The sequence below is a fragment of the Nansenia antarctica genome, assembly GCF_963989245.1.
Source record: "Nansenia antarctica genome assembly, chromosome: 5".
Taxonomy (NCBI): Eukaryota; Metazoa; Chordata; class Actinopteri; order Argentiniformes; family Microstomatidae; genus Nansenia; species Nansenia antarctica.
Window position 1 is genome coordinate 38,263,454 of NC_137690.1, and position 24,000 is coordinate 38,287,453.

A 24,000-nucleotide genomic window follows, 5' to 3' on the forward strand; every position below is an offset into this window, starting at 1 on the left:
TACCTACTGTGGTTAGTAGGCTACTCAAATAATCACGGAGAAACGGACGGTAGTTTACTAGTTTCTTTACTTGGAGAAATGACCACGTTACATTGCAAGTCACTTCCTACATAGGAAAGCTGGGAGGTACGTCCAACAGGTACGTAATCACGTAGTGACGTAACATACTCAGGCCAGGTAGAATAAACAATGCTAGAGCAATAGATGCAAACCCAAATACTCTACAACTCCTCCCCTTCTAGATAACAACAACATTAACACCATAGCATTTACTAGGTTGAACATAACTAACAATACCCTTGCTTTAAACGGATAACTAAACACACTAGTGTCTTATTCAGAGAGATAGTTTGTCTGGAGGTCTGTGGGTGCGTGTTGGATAACGTCTCTCCTCCGGGGGTGTGACCCCCGGGCTCGCACCACCAGCAGGGAGACCCAGGCGTGGGGTCAGGGGCCGACCAGGGCTAGGCAGACACCCCGTTACACGGTCGGAGGTCGGCAGGCCCAGGCTCTCCTGAGCAGTGTTGGAGGTAGGCAGGCTCAGGCTCTCCTGAGCAGCGGTGATACGTGCAGCAGGATCCACCACCTCTTCTGCAGTGCGTACCTCTGACCTCCGTAGTTGGTCAAGGTGGCGTCGCCAGACAGTGTCAGGAGCTACTTCTACAGTGTAGGACAAGGGCCCTTGTCTTTCTTTGATTATGCCGGGCACCCACTTGTGTTCTCCACGGTAATCCCTGGCCAGCACAGTCTGTCCAATCTCTAGTTGACGTGTTTCCCTGTCGTGCGCCCTTAGACCCTGTCTGATCTGCCGATCCATTACAGTCCGCCGCAGATTTGGCTTAAGCAAGTCCAGTCTTGAGCGTAACCCACGTCCCAGGAACAGCATGGCGGGTGTCCGGTTAGTAGTAGCGTGAGTGGCGTTACGGTAGGCAAACAGGACATTGGCCAGCTTCTGACGTAGAGAGAGAGAGGCATCTGCCATAGCTCGCAGACCTTGTTTTAGGGTTTGTACGAACCTCTCGGCGAGCCCGTTGGTAGCCGGATGATAGGGGGCTGATGTTATGTGGCGAATTCCATTGAGCTTCAGGAACATCTGGAATTCATTAGCCGTGAATTGTGGACCATTGTCACTCACCAACTGTTCGGGGATACCAGTTCTTGCAAAGAGGCTTCTCAACACGTCGATCGTGTGGGCTGTTGTCGTGGAGCTCATGGTGAACACTTCTGGCCACTTTGAGCATGCATCGACCACCACTAGGAATGTTGTCCCCATGAATGGACCGGCGAAATCAATGTGGATACGTTGCCATGGGGATGCAGGCCATTCCCAGGCATGGAGAGGTGCAACTGTCGGCTCATTCTGTACACGCTGGCAGCCAGAGCAATGCATGGCGAGCTGTTCTATCTGTTGGTCAATCCCCGGCCACCAGACGTAGCTCCTGGCGAGTGCTTTCATCTTCACCACTCCCAGATGGCCACTGTGTAGCTCTTCCAGCACCCTGGACCTGAGCTTGGTGGGGATGACGATCCTCATTCCCCACATAAGGCATCCAGAGTCAATGGTGAGCTCGTCCCTACGTCGGTAATAGGGAGTGAGGGGAGACCCTTCGTGGGTTGTCCAGCCAGTCTGCGTTGCTCTGTACACTTGTGAGAGAGTTGCCTCTTTCCGGGTCTCTCTCTCAATCATTTCCGCCGTCACCGGGAGGCTTTCGAGTTGCATGAGTGTGAACATCTCCACCGGTTCCTTGTCCCCCTTTGTCGTTGTTGCTGTGTCAAGTGGCAGCCGGGACAACCCGTCTGCGTTGGCGTGTTGCAGTGTTCTCTTGAATTCGATCTTGTACCGGTGCCCTCCTAGGAACAGGGCCCAGCGTTGCATCCGTGCTGCAGCTGTCACGGGAATCGCCTTCTGGGGGTTGAATATCGAGACCAGCGGTTGATGGTCAGTCACCAGGATGAACTCCCTGCCGTACAGGTACTGGTTAAACCGTTTTACGCCCCAGACCAGGCCCAACGCCTCCTTGTCTATTTGAGAGTAATTCTTCTCGGCCGGGGCCAGGGAGCGTGAGGCGAACGCTATTGGTCTTTCGGTCCCATCCCGCATCACATGTGACATAACGGCTCCTATACCATACGGCGAAGCGTCGCATGCTAACTTCACAGGCAAGGAGGGGTCGTAGTGTGTGAGTACTGTCTCCGATGTCACAAGCTTCTTCACTTCCTGGAAGGCCTGTTCACATTCTGTGGTCCATTTCCATTTCCGTTCTGCCTGAAGTAGTTGGTTCAACGGGTAGAGCACCGTGGACAGGTTAGGCATGAACCGGTTGTAGTAGTTGATGAATCCGAGAAACGACCTCAGCTGCTGTACATCCTGTGGCTGAGGAGCCTCCATGACGGCCTCGATTTTCTCTTTGCATCTATGCAAGCCCTGTGCATCGATGGTGTGGCCACAGTATGTGATACATGATTTAAAAAACTCACACTTGTCACGTCTGGCCCGGAGTCCGTAGTCTTGAAGTCTCTGTAAGACCTTCTGGAGGTTCTCCAGGTGTTCGTTATCGTTGGCTCCCGTCACAATGATATCATCTAAGTAGCACTGTGTGCCTGGAATCCCTTGTAACACCTGATCCATGGCTCGCTGCCATATGGCCGGGGCAGAGGCCACTCCGAAGACCAGCCTGTTGTATCGGTACAGGCCTTTCAAAGTGTTTATCGTCAGGAACATCTTTGAGTCTTCTTCTATCTCCATCTGTAGATAGGCTTCAGCCAGGTCCACCTTGGTGAACCGTTTTCCACCGGCCAGGTTTGCGAAGATGTCCTCAATCCTGGGTAATGGATATTGTTCTGCTTGTAGCACAGGATTGATGGTGATCTTGAAGTCTCCACACAGCCTCACTGCCCCTGACTTCTTTGCTACTGGGACAACGGGTGTGGCCCATGGACTCCAGTCTACCTTGGACAGGATCCCATCAGCTTCCAGGCGGTCCAGCTCAGCTTCCACTTTCTGTCGTATGGCGTATGGAACTGGGCGTGCTTTGTGGAAACGTGGGTTGGCTCCGTCTTGGAGAACGATTTTTCCCTTGATGTGTTTTAATGTCCCGATGCCGTCTTGGAATACAGGTGCTGCGGCATCCAAGACTTTCTCCAGTTTCACCTCTGTGGACTTGTGAGTGGGGTTTGGCGCCACCTGCAGGCTCTTAATGGATTTCCAGTCCAGCTGCAGCTTCCTCAGCCAGTCTCGCCCCCACAACGCTGGTCCTCCTCTTCTTACGACGTACAAGTCCAAAATGCGTTGTTGACCATTGTGTTGTACATCCACAGGCAGTACTCCGAGGGGCTTGATTTTCTCTCCAGTGTATGTTTTTAGGAGGATAGATGATGGGTTCAGCTTCTGGTCTCCAAAGTACTTCACAAAGTCAATGTGTGCCATCACTGACACTGCAGAGCCGGTATCCAGTTCCATTTGTACTTGTTTGCCATTCACCTGTGGTGCAAGCCAGATAGCTTCCCTGCCGCCTCCTTTGACATGGTAAACATCCAAGCTATTGGTATGTTCACTCTCCTCGTCTGCAGCCTCCTCCATGTTGTGCACTTTCCTGTTCTTTTGCGCACTCCACTGTGTCTTTTTTTCATTTTTGTACACTCTTGATTTTCCAGAGCGACACACCCTCTGGATATGTCCAGTTTTGTTACATAGTCTGCAGACTTCGTCTTTAAACCTACACTGTGATGGGGAATGTGAGCCCCTCCCACACCTGTAACATAGTTCTTGCTCTCTTGTTTGTGTGACGGTTGCCATTTTGTTTACATTTACTGCCTTTACTCCTGTCTGCAGTTCAACAGCATCCCTGGCTGCTGTTTCCATTGAGACTGCGATTTCCACTGCCCTTTTGAACGTGAGGCCGGCCTCTGTTAGCAGTCTCTTCTGTATGGCCTCACCAAGAATGCCACATACCAAACGGTCTCTCAACGCATCATTCAGTCCATTTGCAAATTCACAATGTTCAGTGAGTCTCTTCAGCTCAGCCACGTAACTGACTATGGATTCACCCTCATGTTGATTTCGTCTATGGAATCTGAAACGTTCAGCAATTAGTAGTGGTTTTGGGGATAAATGTTCTTTCATTACCTCCACCAGTTGCTGGAATGTTTTTACGGAAGGCTTTTCTGGGGCGGTTAAGCTGCGCAACAGGCCATATGATTTCCCCCCCATTGCACTCAGCAACACTGCAACATGTTTGTCATCCTCAATGTCATTTGCCTTGAAATACTGTGAAATGCGTTCCGTATATTCGACCCAGTCATCCGTCGCGCCGTCAAACGGGTCAATTGATCCAATTCTAGCCATCTTGCCACGCTGTATAACTGGACTTTCACATTCACTTTCACATTCACTACTCACGTCGGAGTCACTAGTCTCCGTTTGTTGTTCCCGCGAAACAAGTTCGGTCATATCAGAGACAGGGTTCACTTTCCAACCACCTCGTCGCCACTGTTATGTACCTACTGTGGTTAGTAGGCTACTCAAATAATCACGGAGAAACGGACGGTAGTTTACTAGTTTCTTTACTTGGAGAAATGACCACGTTACATTGCAAGTCACTTCCTACATAGGAAAGCTGGGAGGTACGTCCAACAGGTACGTAATCACGTAGTGACGTAACATACTCAGGCCAGGTAGAATAAACAATGCTAGAGCAATAGATGCAAACCCAAATACTCTACAATCATCATGAGGATCAGATGCGTTGGCAGATGGAACCCTCTTCTGACGGAGCCCAGGGTGTGGGAACGGACTGTTCCAGGGACAGGGGGAGATGTGGATGTGGAGGAAATGGTTTATGTCGGCATTTCCAGGGACATGGCAGCATAAAATGTCGACTTGTTACACGCTGGCATGTCTACCCCTAACCCTAACCCTACTCTCTCTCTCCCCAACTCACCCCCCCACTCCATCTCTCTCTCTCTCTCTCCCTCTCTCTCCTCCCACTCTCTCTCCCCCCCCCCTCTCTCTCTCCCTCTCTCTTCCCTTCTGTCCTACCCCCTCTCCCTCTCTCTCTCACTTTCTTTCTTTCTTCCCTTCCTGTCCTACTCTTCCTCTCTCTCTCCTTCTTCTTCTGTCCTACCCCCTCTCTCTCTCTCTCTCTCCCCTTCTTCTGTCCTACCCTCTCTCTCTCTCTCTCTCCTTCTTCTTCTGTCCTCCCTCCTCTCCTCCTCCCCCTCTCCCTCTCTGCAGGTGGAGGAGATCCGAGGCTTCATCGAGTCTCTGGCTGAGAAGGTGGAGGAGGTGAAGAGGAAACACAGCGCCATCCTCGCTGCCCCCAACCCTGACGAGAGTGAGTGTCTTTTCTGGGTGGTATTGGGGTGTTCTGGGGGATATTGGGATGTTTTGGGGGGTATTGGGGTGTTCTGGGGGGTATTGGGGTGTTCTAGGGGGTATTGGGGTGTTCTGGGGGGTATTGGGGTGTTCTGGAGGGTATTGGGGTGTTCTGGGGGGTATTGGGGTGTTCTGGGGGGTATTGGGGTGTTCTAGGGGATATTGGGGTGTTCTGGAGGGTATTGGGGTCATTGAGGCAGGGTTCTTCATTATTGGGAGGTCGTCAGTACCTTTACTCCCTGGCGCAATGAGGTCACTGGCAGAATTTAATCTCGAGTGTGTGTGTGTGTGCGTGTGCATGCGTGTGTGTGTGTGTGTGTGTGTGTGTGCGTGTGCGTGCGTGTGTGTCTTAGAACCTAAGAATAGGTGCAGTAGATGCTCTTTGTAACACACACACACACTCCCACTCACACTCAAGGGCCTTCTTCTGTGTGTGAAGGACTAATAGTGCATGCCATGTCATTGTTAGACGGGAGCCCCGCTGTTCCTGTCATGGTTTAGCTGCTTCATAAAGACTTGTTCACCCTGTCACCCCCCTCCTCTCTCCTCCCTCCCCTCTCTCCCTCCTCTCTCCCCCTCTTTCCTCTCCTCTCTCCCCCTCCACCCCTCTCTCCTCTCCTCTCTCCCTCCCCTCTCTCTCTCCCCTCCTCTCTCCTCTCCTCTACCCCCCCCTCTCCCCTCCTCTCCTCTCCTCTCTCCCCCCCCTCTCTTCTCTCTCCTCCTCTCTCCCCCTCTCTCCTCTCTTCTCTCCCCCTCCCCTCCTCTATCTCCTCCAGCTCCCTCTCTCCTCCTCTCCTCTCCTCTCTTCACTCACCCCTCCTCTCTCTTCTCTCTGCTCTCCCCTACTCTCTCCACTTGTGCGTGTGTGTGTGTTCTCAGTATGCAGTCATGCTGTGACAGATGTGTTTTGGTGGTTGGGGTAATCCCTGCCCACACACAACCAGACGTCATCTACACCTACCTCATATGGAACACACACACACACACACACACTCACAATCACACACACACTTACCACCACACACTCTGAGGCTGCTGTGTGTGTGTGTGTGTGTCCTCAGGGCCATACAGTACAGTTGGTAATGATGATAGATCAGGTAGCAGTGATCAGATGTAATGCTTATTGACTGTGGTCGTTATAGTGGAAGCAGGACTCCTACAGTGCTCCTTCTAATGGTCGTCCCAAAGGGGGAGGAGAGAGAGAGAGAGAGAGAGAGAGAGAGAGAGAGAGAGAGAGAGAGAGAGAGAGAGAGAGAGAGAGAGAGAGAGAGAGAGAGAGAGAGAGAGAGAGAGAGAGAGAGAGAGAGAGAGAGAGAGAGAGAGAGAGAGAGACACACAGATGAAACAACGAACAGCCTGGACACATCTTCCCTCCCTCTTCCTAGCTCCATCCCATGCATCACAGTGAAGCCCTGTCCTCCGATTTCTACCTCCGCCAGCCTCCCCTGGCCTGTAACCATAGTTACAGGTTTGCAGGGGTAAATCCCAAACTTAAACGACTGATCGACTATCTCATAGAGAGAGAATTGGGTTGTACAGGAAGTGTCTAAAATAGTGAACCGTCCCTTTAAGCAGAGACACTTTAATTGCAGGTGAACGTGGTGCTGTTCCCATCCTCCTATTTTAGAGACTCTACACTGGCTTTCTGTTAAGTTCAAAATAGATTTCAAGATCCTTCTGCTTGTTTATAAAGCTCTCACTGGCAAAGCACCAGAATATCTGAAAGACCTTTTGCTAGCATATCAGCCCAATAGAGCTCTCAGGAGATTTGGTGAGGCTGCATTCTCATTTTATGCACCCAACTTGTGGAATGCACTGCCAGTTGCACTGCATTTAGGGATGCAACCTCAGCAAATATGGTCAAGTCAAGACTAAAAACCCATCTTTTTAATATTGCCTTTAAATCACTAAATAATGATTATAGAATGGAGCACTTTGAGCACCTCCTCTTCCTCCTCCCCCTCCTCCTCCTCCTCCTCCTCCTCCACCCATCTCAGATAAACCTTCTTTTTTCCCCAGCGGTTCCTCCTCTCTCATCCTCTGACTCTGTTGATTCATGTTTCTTATCTAACTGTGTGTGTGTGTGTGTGTGTGTGCGCGTTTGGTGTTTGGTCTGTGATTGTGTGCGTTTGGTCTCTGTGTGTGCGTGTGTGTGTGTGTGTGTGTGCGTGCGTTTGGTGTTTGGTCTGTGATTTTGTGCGTTTGGTCTCTCTCTGTGTGCGTGTGCGTGTGCGTGTGCGTGTGTGTGCCCCTGCCTATCAGAACAAAGCAGACAAGCAGACAACTGGACTCTGGACCTGATCAATACCAGCAAATAGGGAGAGAGAGATAGACAGAGGAGTGGAAGGACAGATGAACGGAGAGAGAGAGATAGACAGAGGAGGGGAAGGACAGATGAACGGAGAGAGAGAGATAGACAGAGGAGGGGAAGGACAGATGAACGGAGAGGGGGAGATAGACAGAGGAGGGGGGAGGGACAGATGAACGGAGAGGGGGAGATTGATGAAGAAAGAAAGGGATATGGATAGAAGAGCTGCAAAAAAATATGGAAATGCCTCAGTGTCTAGTTTATGTAAATACACGCGCACGCACACACAAACTGTTTGAAGCTTTCTTGGGAAATCTAGTTCAACCATTGCTTATCCATTATGCATTGTTCGATGTACATATTCTCTGTTGATATTGAGGGCCTTCATTGGGCCTCTCTCTCTCTCCCTCCCCCCTACCCTCTCTCTCCTTCTATCTCTCTCCTTCTCTCTATCTCTCTCTCCCTTTACCACCCTCTCTCTCTTTCTCCCCCTGCCACTCTCTCCCTCACCCTCTCTCCTTCTCTCTCTCTCTCCACCACCCTCTCCATCTCCCTCCCTCTCTCTCCCCCCCTCACCCTCTCTCCCTCTCTCCCCCACCTCTCCTAGAACACTTGCAGAACACTTCTCCATAGCAACACTATCTCAATGATGGCAACAAGACTGACCCGTAGATTCGAGGGGAGTGGAATGTCTCTTCTATGTCTGAACCTGTTGAGTCTGAAACTTGTTGACTCCTTACTCTCCCCTCTCTCTCTCTCCCCCCCCCCTCTCTCTCTATTTGAGGTATTTCCTCTTCCTTGTCAAATAGGGCCAATGACAGGTTAGATTCCTCTACCTCTACCCCGTCCTGCAAAGGCAAACTTATTATCTACTCCTTATCTCAAAGACACGCAAAGACACGCACAGACACACACACACACACACACACACAGACACAGACACAGACACACACACACACACACACACACACACACACACACACACACACAATGTCTGGTGGTCCAGACATGGTCAGTCAATAGCTCTATTTCCAGTTGACACCTCACAGACCCAGAAGTTAAGTGGAGGTTGCTATGGTTACAGTGAAATGTAAAACACTTTTCTCATCGCTCAGTAACAGAGACCCCCCCCCTGAAGAGCGCATCCAACACCCTCCAGGAGGACTGGGGAGAGCAGGCATGCTGTCTTCTTTCAGCTCTGTACTTCGACAGTTTGGATTTGAAATCAAACAATTCACTTGAGCTTCAAGAGGAGATTCTCATCTTTAAATTCAATGTTTTATTTATTTTTCCCAGATTGGTTTCGCTGTTTTAGAAATTACATCGCTTTTGACACCTTTTGGAAGATTGAACTTGACAGGTGTTTCCTGTTAGTCAGGTGTGTTCTGTGTGGTGTGTTCTCATCACGTGTGCAGGTATTCGGTTGTTAAGACTGACGTCAAATGTGACGTTTAGCAATTTCCGGGTCCAAACCAGAAATTCCCTGCACCAGATTACCAGTGTACTACAGCGGTAGAATGACAGTTCAGTTCCGGTTGAGACACGGACAAGATGGCAGCATAAAGAAGGCTCTCCCGTTCAATTACGTTCTTAAAGTCCCTCAAACTTAGAATTTCATTTTAAAACAAACTACCAATTAAATAGTGAAAGAGGGCAGAGATGACCACTAGGAAAAAGGACAAGAAGCAACTGCAGCAACAGTTTCCAAACGAAAAAAGTCGTAGCAACTCTCCTAATGCTAGCAATGATGACCACGAGGGCGATTCAATGCTCCCAGAAAACACAGTAGACTTGGGTCTGATTCTGAGAGAACTGAGAGATTTCCGACAGGACAATAAGACCCAACTCGAGGATATGAAAGAAGAAATAACGAGTGCAAACGTTCGACTGGAGGAGGCAGAAGGGCGAATTGTGAATGCTGAGGAGAGAATTCAGAACACAGAAGATATCCCGACAGAAATGCTAAAGCTACAGGCCAGGACAGAAGATAAGCTAACCGACCTAGAGGGCCGCTCCAGACGAGATAATATCCGAATCTACGGTATTCCGGAGGGGGCAGAAAAGGACTCCTCGTCGATGATCACTTTCGTGGAAAAACTACTCCTAGAAAACCTCGCCATACCCAACACAACAAGTCTACAAATTGAGAGAGCCCACCGTGCCCACCGTGCCCTCGGTCCACAGCCACCAGCGGAGGCACAGCCAAGATCCATCTTGGTAAAGTTCCTCAGCTTCAGAACCAAAGAAACGACGCTCCGCGCGGCATGGCAAAAGAAAGGATTCACCTGGCAGGGGACGCGAGTCAATCTGGATAACGACTATGCTCCATGCATTCTCCAAAAGCGAAAAGAATATGCAGAGGCCCGGAGGATCCTGAAGGATAAAGACATCCACTTCCAAACAATGTTCCCAGCCCGGTTAAAGGTGAAATATGACGAGGGGACCAAGATCTACGAGACCGTGGAAGAGGCGACGCAGGACATGGCTAACAGAGGTCTCCCCATCAAGCCCATCGGAGCCCCGGAGACGCTGATGGAGCAATTGAGGCAGCTGACATGGCAGACAGGCGGCAGGCGGACCAGGAGACGTGGCAGAGGAGACGCAGGCTACAAGGAGAAATTGCAAAGCTACAGAAGAGACCCACCACCCACAGACGGGGAGTCCAGTAAAAGCTGAGTGAAATGATTAGTTATAAGCAACGACTGCCCTATTAATCTACTCAGAATTAAACTGACACTTTGGGTGGGTGAGTTCAGCTCATAGTATTGAAACTGTTTGCTGGTTAGTATAAAAAAAACGTGAGTTACCTAGTTGAATAATTAAAATACAAATAAGAATTGTGAAAGGAACGAACGATGGAACCTTCTCATACTGTTATCTCCAAGGGCCCTCTCTGTCTACGGGAGAGGGGTTTTCCCTTGGAGCCTATTGTTTTAGGCTCGTGGAGGGTTGTAGTAGTGACCCATACCTTGGAAGTAACTCAAGTACTTTTTTATTTTACTTGTTTATTTTATTTTATTATTAATGTTTGTTTACAACTGTTTACTATAGCGACTGGGAAGCTTTTCATGTACATGATGGAAATATCACATGTTATAACCTAAATGCAAGATATAAGAATAGTTTCTTTTAACGTTAATGCTTTACTTAACCCGATAAAAAGAAGGAAGATCCTAACAAAATTAAAGAAAGATAGAATACAAATAGCATACCTACAGGAATCCCACCGTACCAATACAGAGCATGCCAAATTGAATAAATTGGGTTTTAAATATGTATATTCATCCTCATACGAATCAGGTCATAGGAGGGGTGTGGCCATACTGTTATCAAATACAGTGACCTATGAACACATGTCAGAGTTTAAAGATAAAGATGGTAGATTTATAATGATAATAGAGAAAATAGAGGGAACCCTAGTGAGTTTACTGAATGTATATGCTCCTCCTGGTAGTGACTGGACGTTTTATAGACAGATATTTGATTTAATGGCCACAAAATCTCAGGGAATTTTAATCTGTGGGGGGGACTTTAATGTTCGTTTAAACCCAAGATTGGATGCATCTAGCGGTAATCCAGAGTCAAAACCTATAAGTAGGAAGATAAAAGCATTAATGAAGGAAATGGGAATCATAGATGTTTGGAGAGAATTGTATCCATCCAGCCGGGACTACACCCACTACTCCTCCCCCCATGCCGTATACTCAAGGATAGATTATTTTTTTATTTACAATAGAGACCTACATAGAATAAGTCAATGTGACATAGGACCGATTGCCCTCTCTGATCATAGCCCTATTTACATGTCTTAGGGCCAGTTTCACAGACAAGGCTTAAGCCTAATCCTGGACTAAAAAGCATCTTCAATGGAGATTTTACATTGAAAGTGTGATTTAGTCCAGGACTAGGCTTAAGCCTTGTCTGTGAAACCGGCCCTTAGTGTCTCAATAGAAAGCCAAGGTCTACAATATGGAGGCTGAATTCAAGTATCCTGAATAACCCAGAGACGAGGGAGGCCATGAAGACTGAAATTAGAACATATCTTGAATTAAACGATAACGGGGAAGTGGCTCCGAATATGCTCTGGGATGCACTTAAAGCAGTAATGAGGGGTAACATCATCGCCACTACTTCACTTATAAAAAAACTTAGAGGACCAAGACTGCATGACCTGGAAATGAAATTAAAACATCTACAAAGACAACACAGTAACAATTTGGATAACAGGGTGAAACAAGAAATGAAAGACATAAGGAACGAGATAAATGAAATAGGCAACCAGGACATACAAAAAAAACTATTATTTACAAAACAAAGATACTATGAAGTAGGTGGGAAATCATTGAAACTCTTATCGACTAAGAAAACAACAAGCAGATAATGCAATCTATAAAATAAGGAACCCCGAATCCGGAGCGATAGAGTGTAAGCTAGACAAAATTCAACAGAGTTTCGAAAAGTTCTATAAAACACTATATTCCCAACCACAAGTGGACAACAACCTACAGATTGAGTCATTCCTAGCCTGATTTACCCTCTGTCACTAATGAACAAAATAAAGACTTGGTAGCCGAAATAACAATAGAGGAGTTACAATCAGCAATTTCGAGATTGAAGGCAAACAAATCCTCGGGTTCAGATGGTTTCACTGCTGAATGGTACAGATCATTTAGAGAACAATTAGCTCCAACATTACTGAGGGCATTTAATTGGGTACTACAGAAAAGGGAAATTCCACCCTCGTGGAGGGAAGCAATAATTTCAGTCATACCGAAGGAAGGGAAAGACAAACTAGAATGTAATAGCTATCGCCCTATCAGTGTTCTCCAGCTCGATTATAGACTGTTTACATCAATATTATCCAGAAGAATAGATAGGATCCTACCTAAACTCATTCATTTAGATCAGACAGGATTCATTAGACAAAGGCAAACACAAGACAACATTAGAAAGTCATTACACATTATCAGACATATCACACAACACGGAATAGAGGCAGCTCTTGTAAGTTTGGACGCTGAGAAAGCTTTCGATTCAGTTAGGTGGACCTTTTTATACAAGGTACTATTGAGATTCGGCTTTCATGAGTCTATTATTGCAACTTTCCAAGCATTATATGATCCCCCAGCCTCCCCTGGTGTTCTACCTCCCCCCAGCCTCCCCTAGTGTTCGACCTCCACAAGCCTCCCCAGGTGTTCTACCTCCCCCAGCCTCCCCTGGTGTTCTACCTCCCCCAGCCTCCCCTGGTGTTCTACCTCCACCAGCCTCCCCAGGTGTTCTACTTCCACCAGCTGGGGGAGGTAGAACACCAGGGGAGGCTGGGGGAGGTAGAACACCAGGGGAGGCTGGGGGAGGTAGAACACCAGGGGAGGCTGGGGGGAGGTAGAACACCAGGGGAGGCTGGAGGAGGTAGAACACCAGGGCAGGCTGGAGGAGGTAGAACACCAGGGCAGGCTGGTGGAGGTAGAACACCAGGGGAGGCTGGTGGAGGTAGAACACCAGGGGAGGCTGGTGGAGGTAGAACACCAGGGGAGGCTGGTGGAGGTAGAACACCAGGGGAGGCTGGTGGAGGTAGAACACCAGGGGAGGCTGGTTTAGGTAGAACACCAGGGGAGGCTGGGGGAGGCTGGTGGAAGTAGAACACCTGGGGAGGCTGGTGGAGGTAGAAGACCAGGGGAGGCTGGGGGAGGTAGAACACCAGGGGAGGCTGGGGGAGGTAGAACACCTGGGGAGGCTTGTGGAGGTCGAACACTAGGGGAGGCTGGGGGGAGGTAGAACACCAGGGGAGGCTGGGGGAGGTAGAACACCAGGCGAGGCTGGGGGAGCTAGAACACCAGGGGAGGCTGGGGGAGGTAGAACACCGGGGGAGGCTAGGGGAGGTAGAACACCAGGGGAGGCTGGGGGAGGTAGAACACCAGGGGAGGCTGGTGGATGTAGAACACCAGGGGAGGCTGGTGGAGGTAGAACACCAGGGGAGGCTGGGGGAGGTAGAACACCGGGGGAGGCTGGGGGAGGTAGAACACCAGGGGAGGCTGGGGGAGGTAGAACACCAGGGGAGGCTGGTGGAGGTAGAACACCAGGGGAGGCTGGTGGAGGTAGAACACCAGGGGAAGCTGGTGGAGGTAGAACACCAGGGGAGGCTGGTTTAGGTAGAACACCAGGGGAGGCTGGTGGAAGTAGAACACCAGGGGAGGCTGGTGGAGGTAAAACACCAGGGGAGGCTGGGGGAGGTAGAACACCAGGGGAGGCTGGGGGAGGTAGAACACCTGGGGAGGCTTGTGGAGGTCGAACACCAGGGGAGGCTGGGGGAGGTAGAACACCAGGGGAGGCTGGGGGAGCTAGAACACCAGGGGAGGCTGGGGGAGGTAGAACACCAGGGGAGGCTGGGGGAGGTAGAACACCGGGGGAGGCTGGGGGAGCTAGAACACCAGGGGAGGCTGGGGGAGGTAGAACACCAGGGGAGGCTGGGGGAGGTAGAACACCAGGGGAGGCTGGTGGAAGTAGAACACCTGGTGAGGCTGGTGGAAGTAGAACACCTGGGGAGACTGGGGGAGGTAGAACACCTGGGGAGGCTGGTGGAGGTAGAACACCTGGGGAGGCAGGAATGTTGATGATTACGGCTTACAGCTCATGAAAAAATCCAGTATCTCAAAATATTTGAATTTTACATAAGACCAATCAAAAAAGGGATTTATAATACAGGAATGTCGACCTTCTGAAAAGTATGTTCATTTATATACTACAAACTGCCCTCACCGATCAAAGTGACAGGATCATGGGGTTGGAAAGCGACGTATCCTCTCAAATCCACTCGCGACGTATCCACTAGGTGAAGCTAACCTCTGTGACCGCGGAGAATGACTCGCTTCAAGCTAAAGTGGAGGATTTAGTATCCCGCTCCAAACGGCAGATTGGCCAGAACATTAAAGTGGCATATGAATAGGCAACAAAAAACACAACAGTGATGACAGATACTGTAATACCAACACAGTCATCTTAGTGATGATGAAAACCTTTATTGTCCCCAATGGGGAAATTTTGTTGTCAAACAGCTTGGTTAGGGCAGACAGAAAACATTCAATAAATAAATAAATAAAACAGTGCAGGCTCAATAAGTAAAAAGTGCAAGATAAAGTGCTCAAGTGCATGTATAGTCCAAGTAGCAGTCTTAACGGCCTCTCAGCTCCAGGTCTCCCCCACCCTGCAGGGCCTGGTTGTAGAGTCGGAGTGCAGCTGGAATAAAGGACTGTCCAAATATTTTTGTACTTTGACGGGGGAGAACAAATCTGTGGCTGAACTTGCTCCTCATCCCCGCCAGCTCGCAGTACATCGGGTGGGAGGGATTGGCCAGCATGGCCGCCAGTTTTTTCCCCATCCTCTGTTCTGCCACCACCTCTAGGCTGTCCAGCCCGGTCCCCACCACAGAGCTGGCCTTCTTCACCAGTTTGTTCAGCTTCGCAGCATCCCTGGCACAGATGTTTCCACCCCAGCAGGCCACGGCGAAGAACAGAACGCTGGCGACCACCGACTGGTAAAACATTCGCAGCAGCTTGTTGCAGACGCCGAAAGACTGCCTTCTCAGGAAAAACAGTCTGCTCTGCCCTTTCCTGAGAAGAGCCTCGGTGTTGTCAGTCCAGTCCAGTTTGTTATTAATTTGTACTCCCAGGTACCTGTAGGAGTCCACCCTCTCGACTTCCACCCCCTTGATGGTGATGGGGGCTGGGGTCCTTCTCTTCCTCCTAAAATCCACCACCAACTCCTTTGTTTTGCTGGTGTTAAGCAAAAGGTAGTTGGTGTCGCACCACTGCACAAAGCTCTCCACCAGGGCCCTGTACTCCTCATCCCTGTCGTCTGTGATGTAACCGACGATAGAGGAGTCATCAGAAAACTTCTGCAGGTGGCACTGGTCGGAGCTAAACTGGAAGTCGGAGGTATAGAGGGTGAAGAGAAAGGGTGACAGAACAGTTCCCTGGGGGGCGCCGGTGTTGCACACCACCACCTCAGACTGACAGCCCTGCAGTCTCACATACTGACGTCTGTCTGTGAGGTAGTTGTGGATCCAAGCCGTCAGGGAGTCCTCCACACACATCACTGCTAGTTTGTCAGCCAGCAGTGATGGCTTGATGGTGTTAAATGCACTGGAGAAGTCGAAGAACATGGTCCTCACCATGCTCTGTGGCCTCTCCAGGTGTGTGTAGGCCCTGTGCAGCATGTAAATGATGGCATCCTCCACCCCAATGCTCTCCTGGTATGCAAACTGCCGGGGTCCAGGAAGTCCTTCACCTGGGGCTTAAGGTGTTGCAGCACTAGCCTCTCCAGGATCTTCATGACCTGTGGTGTCAGGGCGACAGGTCTGTAGTCGTTTGGGGTGCTGGGCCGTCCCTTCTTTGGCACTGGGACGATGCAAGAGGTCTTCCAGAGCTGTGGCACCCTCCTCAGTCTTAGAGATAGACTGAAGAGATGTTGGAATGTGTCCGCCAGCTCTCCAGCACACACCTTCAGAACCCTGGGGTTGATGTTGTCTGGACCTCTGGACTTGTTCACATTCACCCTGGAGAGCTGCCTTCTCACCTGCTCAGATGTTATAAAGCTGTGAGTACAGGTGTCTCCAGGTGTGAAGCATGCTCCCTGGCTCCTGGTGTTGGTAAGGGGAGGCAACTGCTGCTGGGGTGTGAGGGGGTCAGGGGGAGTGGGGGCTACTGTTGCCAGGGGTGCGGTACATTGGAGAGGGGAGGAGAGAGTCGGGGGCTGTGGGGGGTGACAGGGGGATGGTTGGTCAAACCTGTTAAAGAAGCAGTTCAGGTCATCCGCCTGCTCTCGGGTCCCCTCCACCACAGTATGTGGCTGCTTGTGGCCCGTGATCTTCTTGAAACCCTTCCACACCTCCTTGGAGCTGTGGGCCACCAGCCCGCCCTCCAATTTCCTCCTGTATTCCTCTTTGGCTGCTCTCAGCTCCTTCTTCACCTCCTTCTGAGCGGCCCTGGCTCCCTCAGTGTCCCCTGCCTTAAACAGCCTCCTCTTCCTTTTCAGAAGGTTCTTGATGTTCCCATTTATCCACGGCTTGTTGTTAGGAAAGCACCGCACCTTTTTAATGGGGACGATGCTCTCCTCGCAGAACTTGATATAGTCTGTGACACAGTCTAGCAGACCATCTATGTCCTCACCGTGGACTCTCTGGAACATCCCCCAGTCGGTTGTTTCAAAACACGCCCTCAGCTCCTCCTCCACGTCTTCTGACCATTGCTGGACAGTCCTGGTGGTGATAGGCAGCCTTTTTATGATAGGGGTTGTAACAAACATACTTAACCTAATGGGTTATTGAATAGACCTGTAAGTTGATCAGGGAGGATTAAAACCTTGTTGAAACTGCAGGCTTGTTCCTGGAGTCCTCCCTGTAGATGTTTATTTAGGACTAGCAACATGGACCCCTGCCCTTAATCCTCCTGCAGACACACCTCTAGAGACCTGTATAAAAGCCCTGGACTGACCAACACTCAGACATCAGCCTCAGTGCCAAGGAACCTCTCCAAAGCATCTCCACAACCATCTAGAACCTTCTAGAGTACCTCCACCACCAGAGCCAAGGAGCCATCCGGGTATCATCTCTTCTCTCCACCATGTAGATGGACCACAGCCCCTCTCTCACCCTCCTCCTGCTGCTCCTGCTGGGCCTCTCCCAGGCCAACCCTCTCGTGGAGGACGGAAGTGAAGAAGACTACCAGATGGACGACCCTGATGCTGAAGTTATCGACATCACCACCAGAATTCTGACCACTAACAACGGCTCCAGTGAGTTGCTATGGGAGGGAGACATGCTAGCACCAAAGACCAGAAACGCTATGGTCTGCTATAACAGCAACTGCCTGTGGAGGAAAGGCCGAAGCGGCAAGGTTGAAGTGCCCTACGTAATGAGCTGGCAGTTCACCCGGCGCGACACACAGATGATCGAGAGAGCCATGAGGTCCTTCCATGGCAGAACCTGCATCCGCTTTGTGCCCTACACCAACCAGCGTGACTACATCAGTGTCGAGAGTAGAAGCGGCTGCTTCTCTGATCTTGGGAGAATCGGAGGTGGGCAGATTCTCTCCATCAGCAAAAGCGGCTGCTTTCACCACGGTATCATTCAGCACGAGATCATCCACGCTCTGGGCTTCCAGCACGAGCAGACCAGGAGCGACCGGGACCGGTACGTCAGGATCAACTGGCAGTACATTCCCACCAACGTGGCCTATAACTTCCACAAACAACGGACCAACAATCTGAACACCCGCTACGACTACTCCTCCATCATGCACTATGGAAGAACAGCCTTCACCACGCAGTATGGAAGGGACACCATCACCCCCATCCCCAACGCAAACGTGAGGATCGGCCAGAGGCAGGACATGTCCAGAATCGACATCCAGAGGATCAACAAATTCTACAGCTGCTAAGTCTGAGGAAAAGTCTGGAGAAGCTGAATATGAAGTGTCCGGGTTCAGTAGAAATCATCAGCACACTAGTTTAATTTGTTAAATTTGTTTAATTTGAGTTGTACAGTTGGCAATGTTTTCAATCATTGTTTCTATTGTAAAGTGCTTTGAGTTGCATTCATGTACGAAAGGCGCTATATAAATAAAGTTTCACTTCACTTCACTTGTAGTCTGTAGAAATGGGTTGTTGAATGTAGCTGACCATATCACTTTGGTCACATTGGTGAAATCACATTGGGGGAAATGTATTGAAACATACAAGCATTGGGGAAATAAATGTTAAGCCAGAAAAAAAGCATTTCCTACAACCTCAACACAAAATTAAGCGTCTGAAGTATGCAAAAGAAAACCTTGAGAAACCTGAAGCCCATTGGAACAATGTACTTTAGACTGACGAAACCAGAATTTTACTGTGAATGGCCATCACAGTCCCACAGACTGTGACAGACACAGACTTGAATATTATAAAAAATCTGTGGAGAGATCTCAAACATGCCGTGCATGCAAGAAGGCCAAATAATATTTCTGAGCTAGAGGTGTTCTGCCAGGAAGAATGGGGGAAAATTCCCAAAACAAGAATTGAAAGACTCTTAACTGGCTACAGGAAGCGTTTGCAAGCTGTTGTAGTTGCCCGAGGAGGAGTTACAAAGTACTAGCTGACAGGGTTCCCAAACCTTTGCACAAGGCTTTTTTTCTTGTTTTATTATTTTGAAACAGTAAATAGTTAAAAATAAAAATGTATCTTGCTTTAAAATGTGATGAAATGTGTCATGTTTAATTTTGTACCATTTAGAGGTTAGGTTTGCTTCTTTTCACTTAGATATTAATTGTAAAGGGCATTTTGACTAGGGGTGCCCACATTTTTGCACACCACTGTACCTCCACCAGCGTCCCCTGGTGTTCTACATCCCCCAGCCTCCCCTGGTGTTCTACCATCCCCAGCCTCCCCTGGTGTTCTACCTCCCCCAGCCTCCCCTGGTGTTCTACCTCCACCAGTCTCCCCTGGTGTTCTGCCTCCCCCAGCCTCCCCTGGTGTTCTGCCTCCCCTGGTGTTCTACCTCCCCCAGCCTCCCCTGGTGTTCTACCTCCCCCAGCCTCCCCTGGTGTTCTACCTCCCCCAGCCTCCCCTGGTGTTCTACCTCCCCCAGCCTCCCCTGGTGTTCTACCTCCCCCAGCCTCCCCTGGTGTTCTACCTCCCCCAGCCTCCCCTGGTGTTCTGCCTCCCCCAGCCTCCCCTGGTGTTCTACCTCCCCCAGCCTCCCCTGGTGTTCTGCCTCCCCAGCCTCCCCTGGTGTTCTGCCTCCCCCAGCCTCTCCTGAGGTGCCTATGCAGGGTTGAGGTTTGCTTTGGTGTGTTTGTACTCACTATGTAAATGTCCTCCTGTTGTGGCATCAGCATGACAAATTACTGTCTCTCTACTTTTAGAAGTGCTAGAAATGGCAGTTATTGCCCTGGGGAATGTGTGTGTGTCTCTCTGTCTCTCTCCCTCTGTCTCTCTCTCTCTCTCTCTGTCTCTCTCTCTGTCTCTCCTTCTGTTTCTTTCTGTCTCTCTTTCCCTCCCGCTGAATCTCTCTCTCTCTCTCCCTCTGTATCTCTCTCTATCCCTCTCTCTCTCATTCCATCTGTCTCTACTGTTTGCTTCTCTCCATTCTGTTTGCCTGAATATAACGGTTGAAACATACACACACACACACAATCTTGACAGCACTGCTGAGCAATTATAGGCCTGCAGCATTGTTAGCATCTGGCATTCCATGTTTGTGTGTCCGCCGTAGATGGAAGACCTGCATCTCATCTTCAGGCTACATCTTAACTGTCCCTCCTAAAGACCTCCTGAAGTTAGCTAAACATTTAACCTGCTAGCAAGTGAAACATAATGTCACTCTCCAAAGTTAAAGAGGAAAGCTCTTCAGGCTACATCTTAACTGTCCCTCCTAAAGACCTCCTCATCCCCTCGACACCCCTGTACAGTTTCTCTACGCTAGATTTTTCTTCTAACATTGTGACTGCCCCTGGCCCGAGCATAGATTACTTTTTCTTATGATGACTGATGGATAGATGATTCACTTACTTAGACAAATGTATTTATTGTAAGTGGCTTTCGATAAAGGCGTCTGCTAAATGCCAAAAATGTAAATGTAATGTAGTCAAGTCAAGTCAAGTCAGCTTTATTTATATAGCACATTTACATACAGCAATGCTGAACCAAAGTGCTTCACAGTTGTAAAATAGATAAAATGCAGGAAATAAATAAGCACAATGCACACAATACAATACAAGATAAGATATGGTCAAATTAAAAGAGAAGATAAAAGGACTAGAAACAATAAAACAATAAGACAATAAGAGCCAGGGACCTCGAGTTCTGTTTTACTTATATAAGGAGAAATGCAGGCACGGCAGATGGTCTGCTGATCTCCCAAACCATTTCTACTCGTGCCACATTTCTTCATGGCTTTTATTGAATTCCTTATCACAACATGACAGACATTTTATGACGTAGTATACATGACTTTGCATACATGACTTAATAATAATGAAGATAAGCTTCCTTCTAGCTTGGGCACGCCGCTTGGGCGTCTTCGTGTACTTCTCTCAAAGGGGCCCACTTTAGGGTGGGACGCACACACTGACATCTTGTAAACAGATACTTTTTAACATTAATAAATCACACATATTGTTAGCAGTCATACTGTTCAGCTCTCCCCTCTCGCTAGCTGAATGGGTGGAGATCTTCTGCTTACTCCGGCAGTTCGGGTGAAATTACGAGACTTGACACAATTCGGTTTGCTTTTCCTTCTTCCTTCATTAACAGATTGTAAAACTGACAAAACACATCGATCCATTAGTACATGTAAACAACCAACAGTGAACGAACTAACAGAAAAGATTGAACAAAACACACAATCATTCAGAGCTCAACTCACCAACTCCCATCTCTCTCTACAACTGACCTTCCGTTTGCCCTGCCACCCAGATTACGCTCATTAAGCCCGCCCCCATTTCCATCCAAGCCAATCACTCTCCGCATGCATACTCCTAACCAATCAAACGAACCAAACAAAATAAAACAAACTCCAGATGACATCCTCCCATGAGTCAGCCAAACACCTCCCACTTGGTCCATTGGTCCTTTATGCCTAGATGGACCACAACTTTCCCTCTCTTCAATAAAGTTATTTTCTACTGCTCCTCCACGGGAAGCAGCACGACCACCCGCCTAACGTCTCAGTCGAGCGTTGGGAAGAGATCGCGGCCTTCGCTCCTTCTTCGTCCTGAAGCCCCCACTCCTGGAGCAGGCTGGCTTAGGCAAACCCTCACTCTCACGTCCCGAACCAGCCCCTTTTCGTCTGGCATCGCTTCCACCACCCGCCCCAGGCGGAATTGCCCCCTTAGGGAATTTTGGTCAGCCAACCAGACCACGTCTCCCACGGCCACATTTCGGGCTTCTCTGTGCCACTTGGTGCGGATGAAAAGTCCGGGCCCAGCCAGTTGACTCCACTGTCGCCAAAACCGTCCCACTTCTTCCTGGACGCCGAGGCTAACTCCGCTTCTTGTCTCCCTCGGGCGAGTAGCCTCCCACTTTGCGTCTTCTGGAGCCCTCCTGCAAAACAACCACTGCCTAACAGCTCGCCGGACCCACCCAACTACCCGAATGAGCCTGCCTATTTCACTGAAGCGTTCTGGCTCAATCAGGTCCATGAGAGCAGCGCCCCAGAGCCTCTCCCTCTCATGCTCGGGATCCCTGGAACTCCCAACCGGTGTGGATGTCCCCTTTGCATTTGCTTCCTCCTCAATGGCGCATTTCAGGTCCAGCCCCTTCCTCGCTTGAGCGCATGTTACAGCTGCAGTGAACGCTTTCCGTTGCAGCATGCTCACGCTGTCTCGAGCACTTGCAGCCACATCCGCCGCGGATTTCATGGGCCACTTCTCCACTGCCCACGCCAGGAACTCCGGACCATTCTGCCAGGTCGAGCCTTCTCCCAAGCTTTCCGGCGGGCAGCCTCGTGTGACGAGGTCTGAGACATTTAGATCTCCGGGGATCCACCACCAGTCGTCAGTAAGTCCAGCCCTTTGGATCTCTCCGATCCTGTTCGCGTAGAATGTTTGGTAGCCGTAGCTTTCCTTTTGAATGGCCCCCAGGACGGTCTGGCTGTCCACGAAATGAAACCATCTCTCCACGCCCAGTCGACCTTGCTTCTCCCAGAAGCCCTTAAGCCTGGATGCGATTACGGCCCCACACAGTTCGGATTTGCCGACATCCCCCTTCTGAGTTATTGGCGTCAATTTGGCCTTTGACTCGACCAGCCTTACAGCCACTCCCCTGGATGTTTCCCACCTCAGGTAGAGGACGGCACCGAACGCATTATCACTCCCGTCCGAGAAGGTGATGCCCCATGGCCTTCCTTCCCATCCAGGCGGGGTTAGGCTCCTCTCGAATCTGACCTTTCCAAGTCTCGCATACTCTTTGAAGAGCCTGATTGCGTCGGCTCGGGGCTCAAGGGGGAGTGGGTTGTCCCATGTGTCTGATGCCGGATTTTCCCATCTCCTGAAAGGCCTTTCTGACCAGGATGGCACCTTTTTCCTTCACCGGGGTGGCCAAACCCACGGAATCATACAGGCCCGCCACCTGGCTCAATAGCTCCCTTCTCGTTAGGGGGCTCGGCGTTCCTTCCTCAATTTCTTCTTCTGAGAGATTGGTTTCTGTCCTCACCTTCAGTTTCTTTTTGGAGAAGTTGATGGAAGCCATAAGGAACAACTTATCCCCTTCTGCATGGTACCCGACTCCAAGCGCTTTGTTGTCTTCCTCGCTCAGCTGATTAGGCAGCACCAACACCTCTGATTCTGGCTCCATATTGGCCTTCGTTTTTGCAGGCTGGCTTTCTTTGCTCCTCCCACTTTGACCTGACTGGATCCATGGTTTTAGAGCGAAACCTCCAGCGTTAAGTGTCCTTTCGATTCCCTCCGTGATGCTCTTCAGCTTTCTCCTGTCGTTATGAGACGTTAGAATGTCGTCTGCATAGGTGTCCTCCTCAAGCGCTCTCCGCTCTTCTTTTAGGTGGGCGAACTCTGGCAGCCTTGCCTTCTCCCTCATGGCCAGCTGGGCGATGCATCCGGCTGGCTTGTCCCCGATGTTGACGCGGGTAATTGCGTAGGTTTTGATCTTCTTTTCCTCCGCGAGAGTCATCTCTTTCCCGCCCGGCTGACAATTTCCGCAGCGACACCCTCCGCATTTTGGCTCGCACGCGGCGCCGATGCTATCCCAGCTCCACCACTCGAGGACCTCTTTGCTGCTTGCAGCTGTTCTCCCGGTCTTTTCATGACCTTGCGGCTTCTGGTCTCCATCCTCTTCTTTGGCGCTGGGCGTCTTGCAGGGGATCTCCTCAAATCTTACTGCCTCCGTTCTCAGAGAACGCACAAAGTGCGTCTGGGAGTTGTGTGCGGATCTTTCCCAACTTTCAAACAGGTCTGGGTGCGTTCCTCCCACGGTCTTCCCCAGAGGCCCGTCCCACAGCACTAAGTCTCCCGTCCTTCTTATCCACCGTGGAGCGAGTCGTCCCTCTCGGTGGCTGATCAAGAGCTCGATTTCCTCAGGTCGGACCAGCTCTTTCTTCTCGACCCCAGGGAAGAACTTACAGAGTCGCTCTGGACTGATGACCTTGTCTGCACGAGCGATTGTGTCGAGCCCGTAGCATACCATCTCGTGGGGACTCCATCTGTTGTTGCTCCACGCCCTGACCTTTAGCAGGTACTTGTTAGTCTTGACCCTGACCTTCATTCCACCGACCCCCTGCACAGTCAGTGTTACTTGCCTCCGCTCCAGTTGGAGCCGGCCCGGTTGGTGA

The 24,000-nt window shown here is 50.0% G+C and overlaps 2 protein-coding genes across 2 annotated transcripts in view; both read left to right on the forward strand.

Annotated features, from left to right (window-relative positions):
• Positions 1 to 24,000, forward strand: part of LOC308158662 (syntaxin-1A-like) — a gene marked incomplete at its 5' end in the record, with an annotated part of 114,077 nt that overhangs the window by 35,676 nt on the left and 54,401 nt on the right. The window contains one exon of the mRNA XM_080532346.1: positions 5,234 to 5,333. Coding sequence (XP_080388472.1) covers positions 5,234 to 5,333 — 100 coding nt within the window. The remainder of the gene's footprint in view (positions 1 to 5,233; positions 5,334 to 24,000) is intronic.
• Positions 17,306 to 18,115, forward strand: LOC308157032 (hatching enzyme 1.2-like; the record flags this gene model as incomplete). The annotated part of the gene is made up of 1 exon (XM_080530508.1): positions 17,306 to 18,115. The coding sequence occupies one exon, from the start codon at positions 17,306 to 17,308 to the stop codon at positions 18,113 to 18,115; it is 810 nt and encodes a 269-aa protein (XP_080386634.1).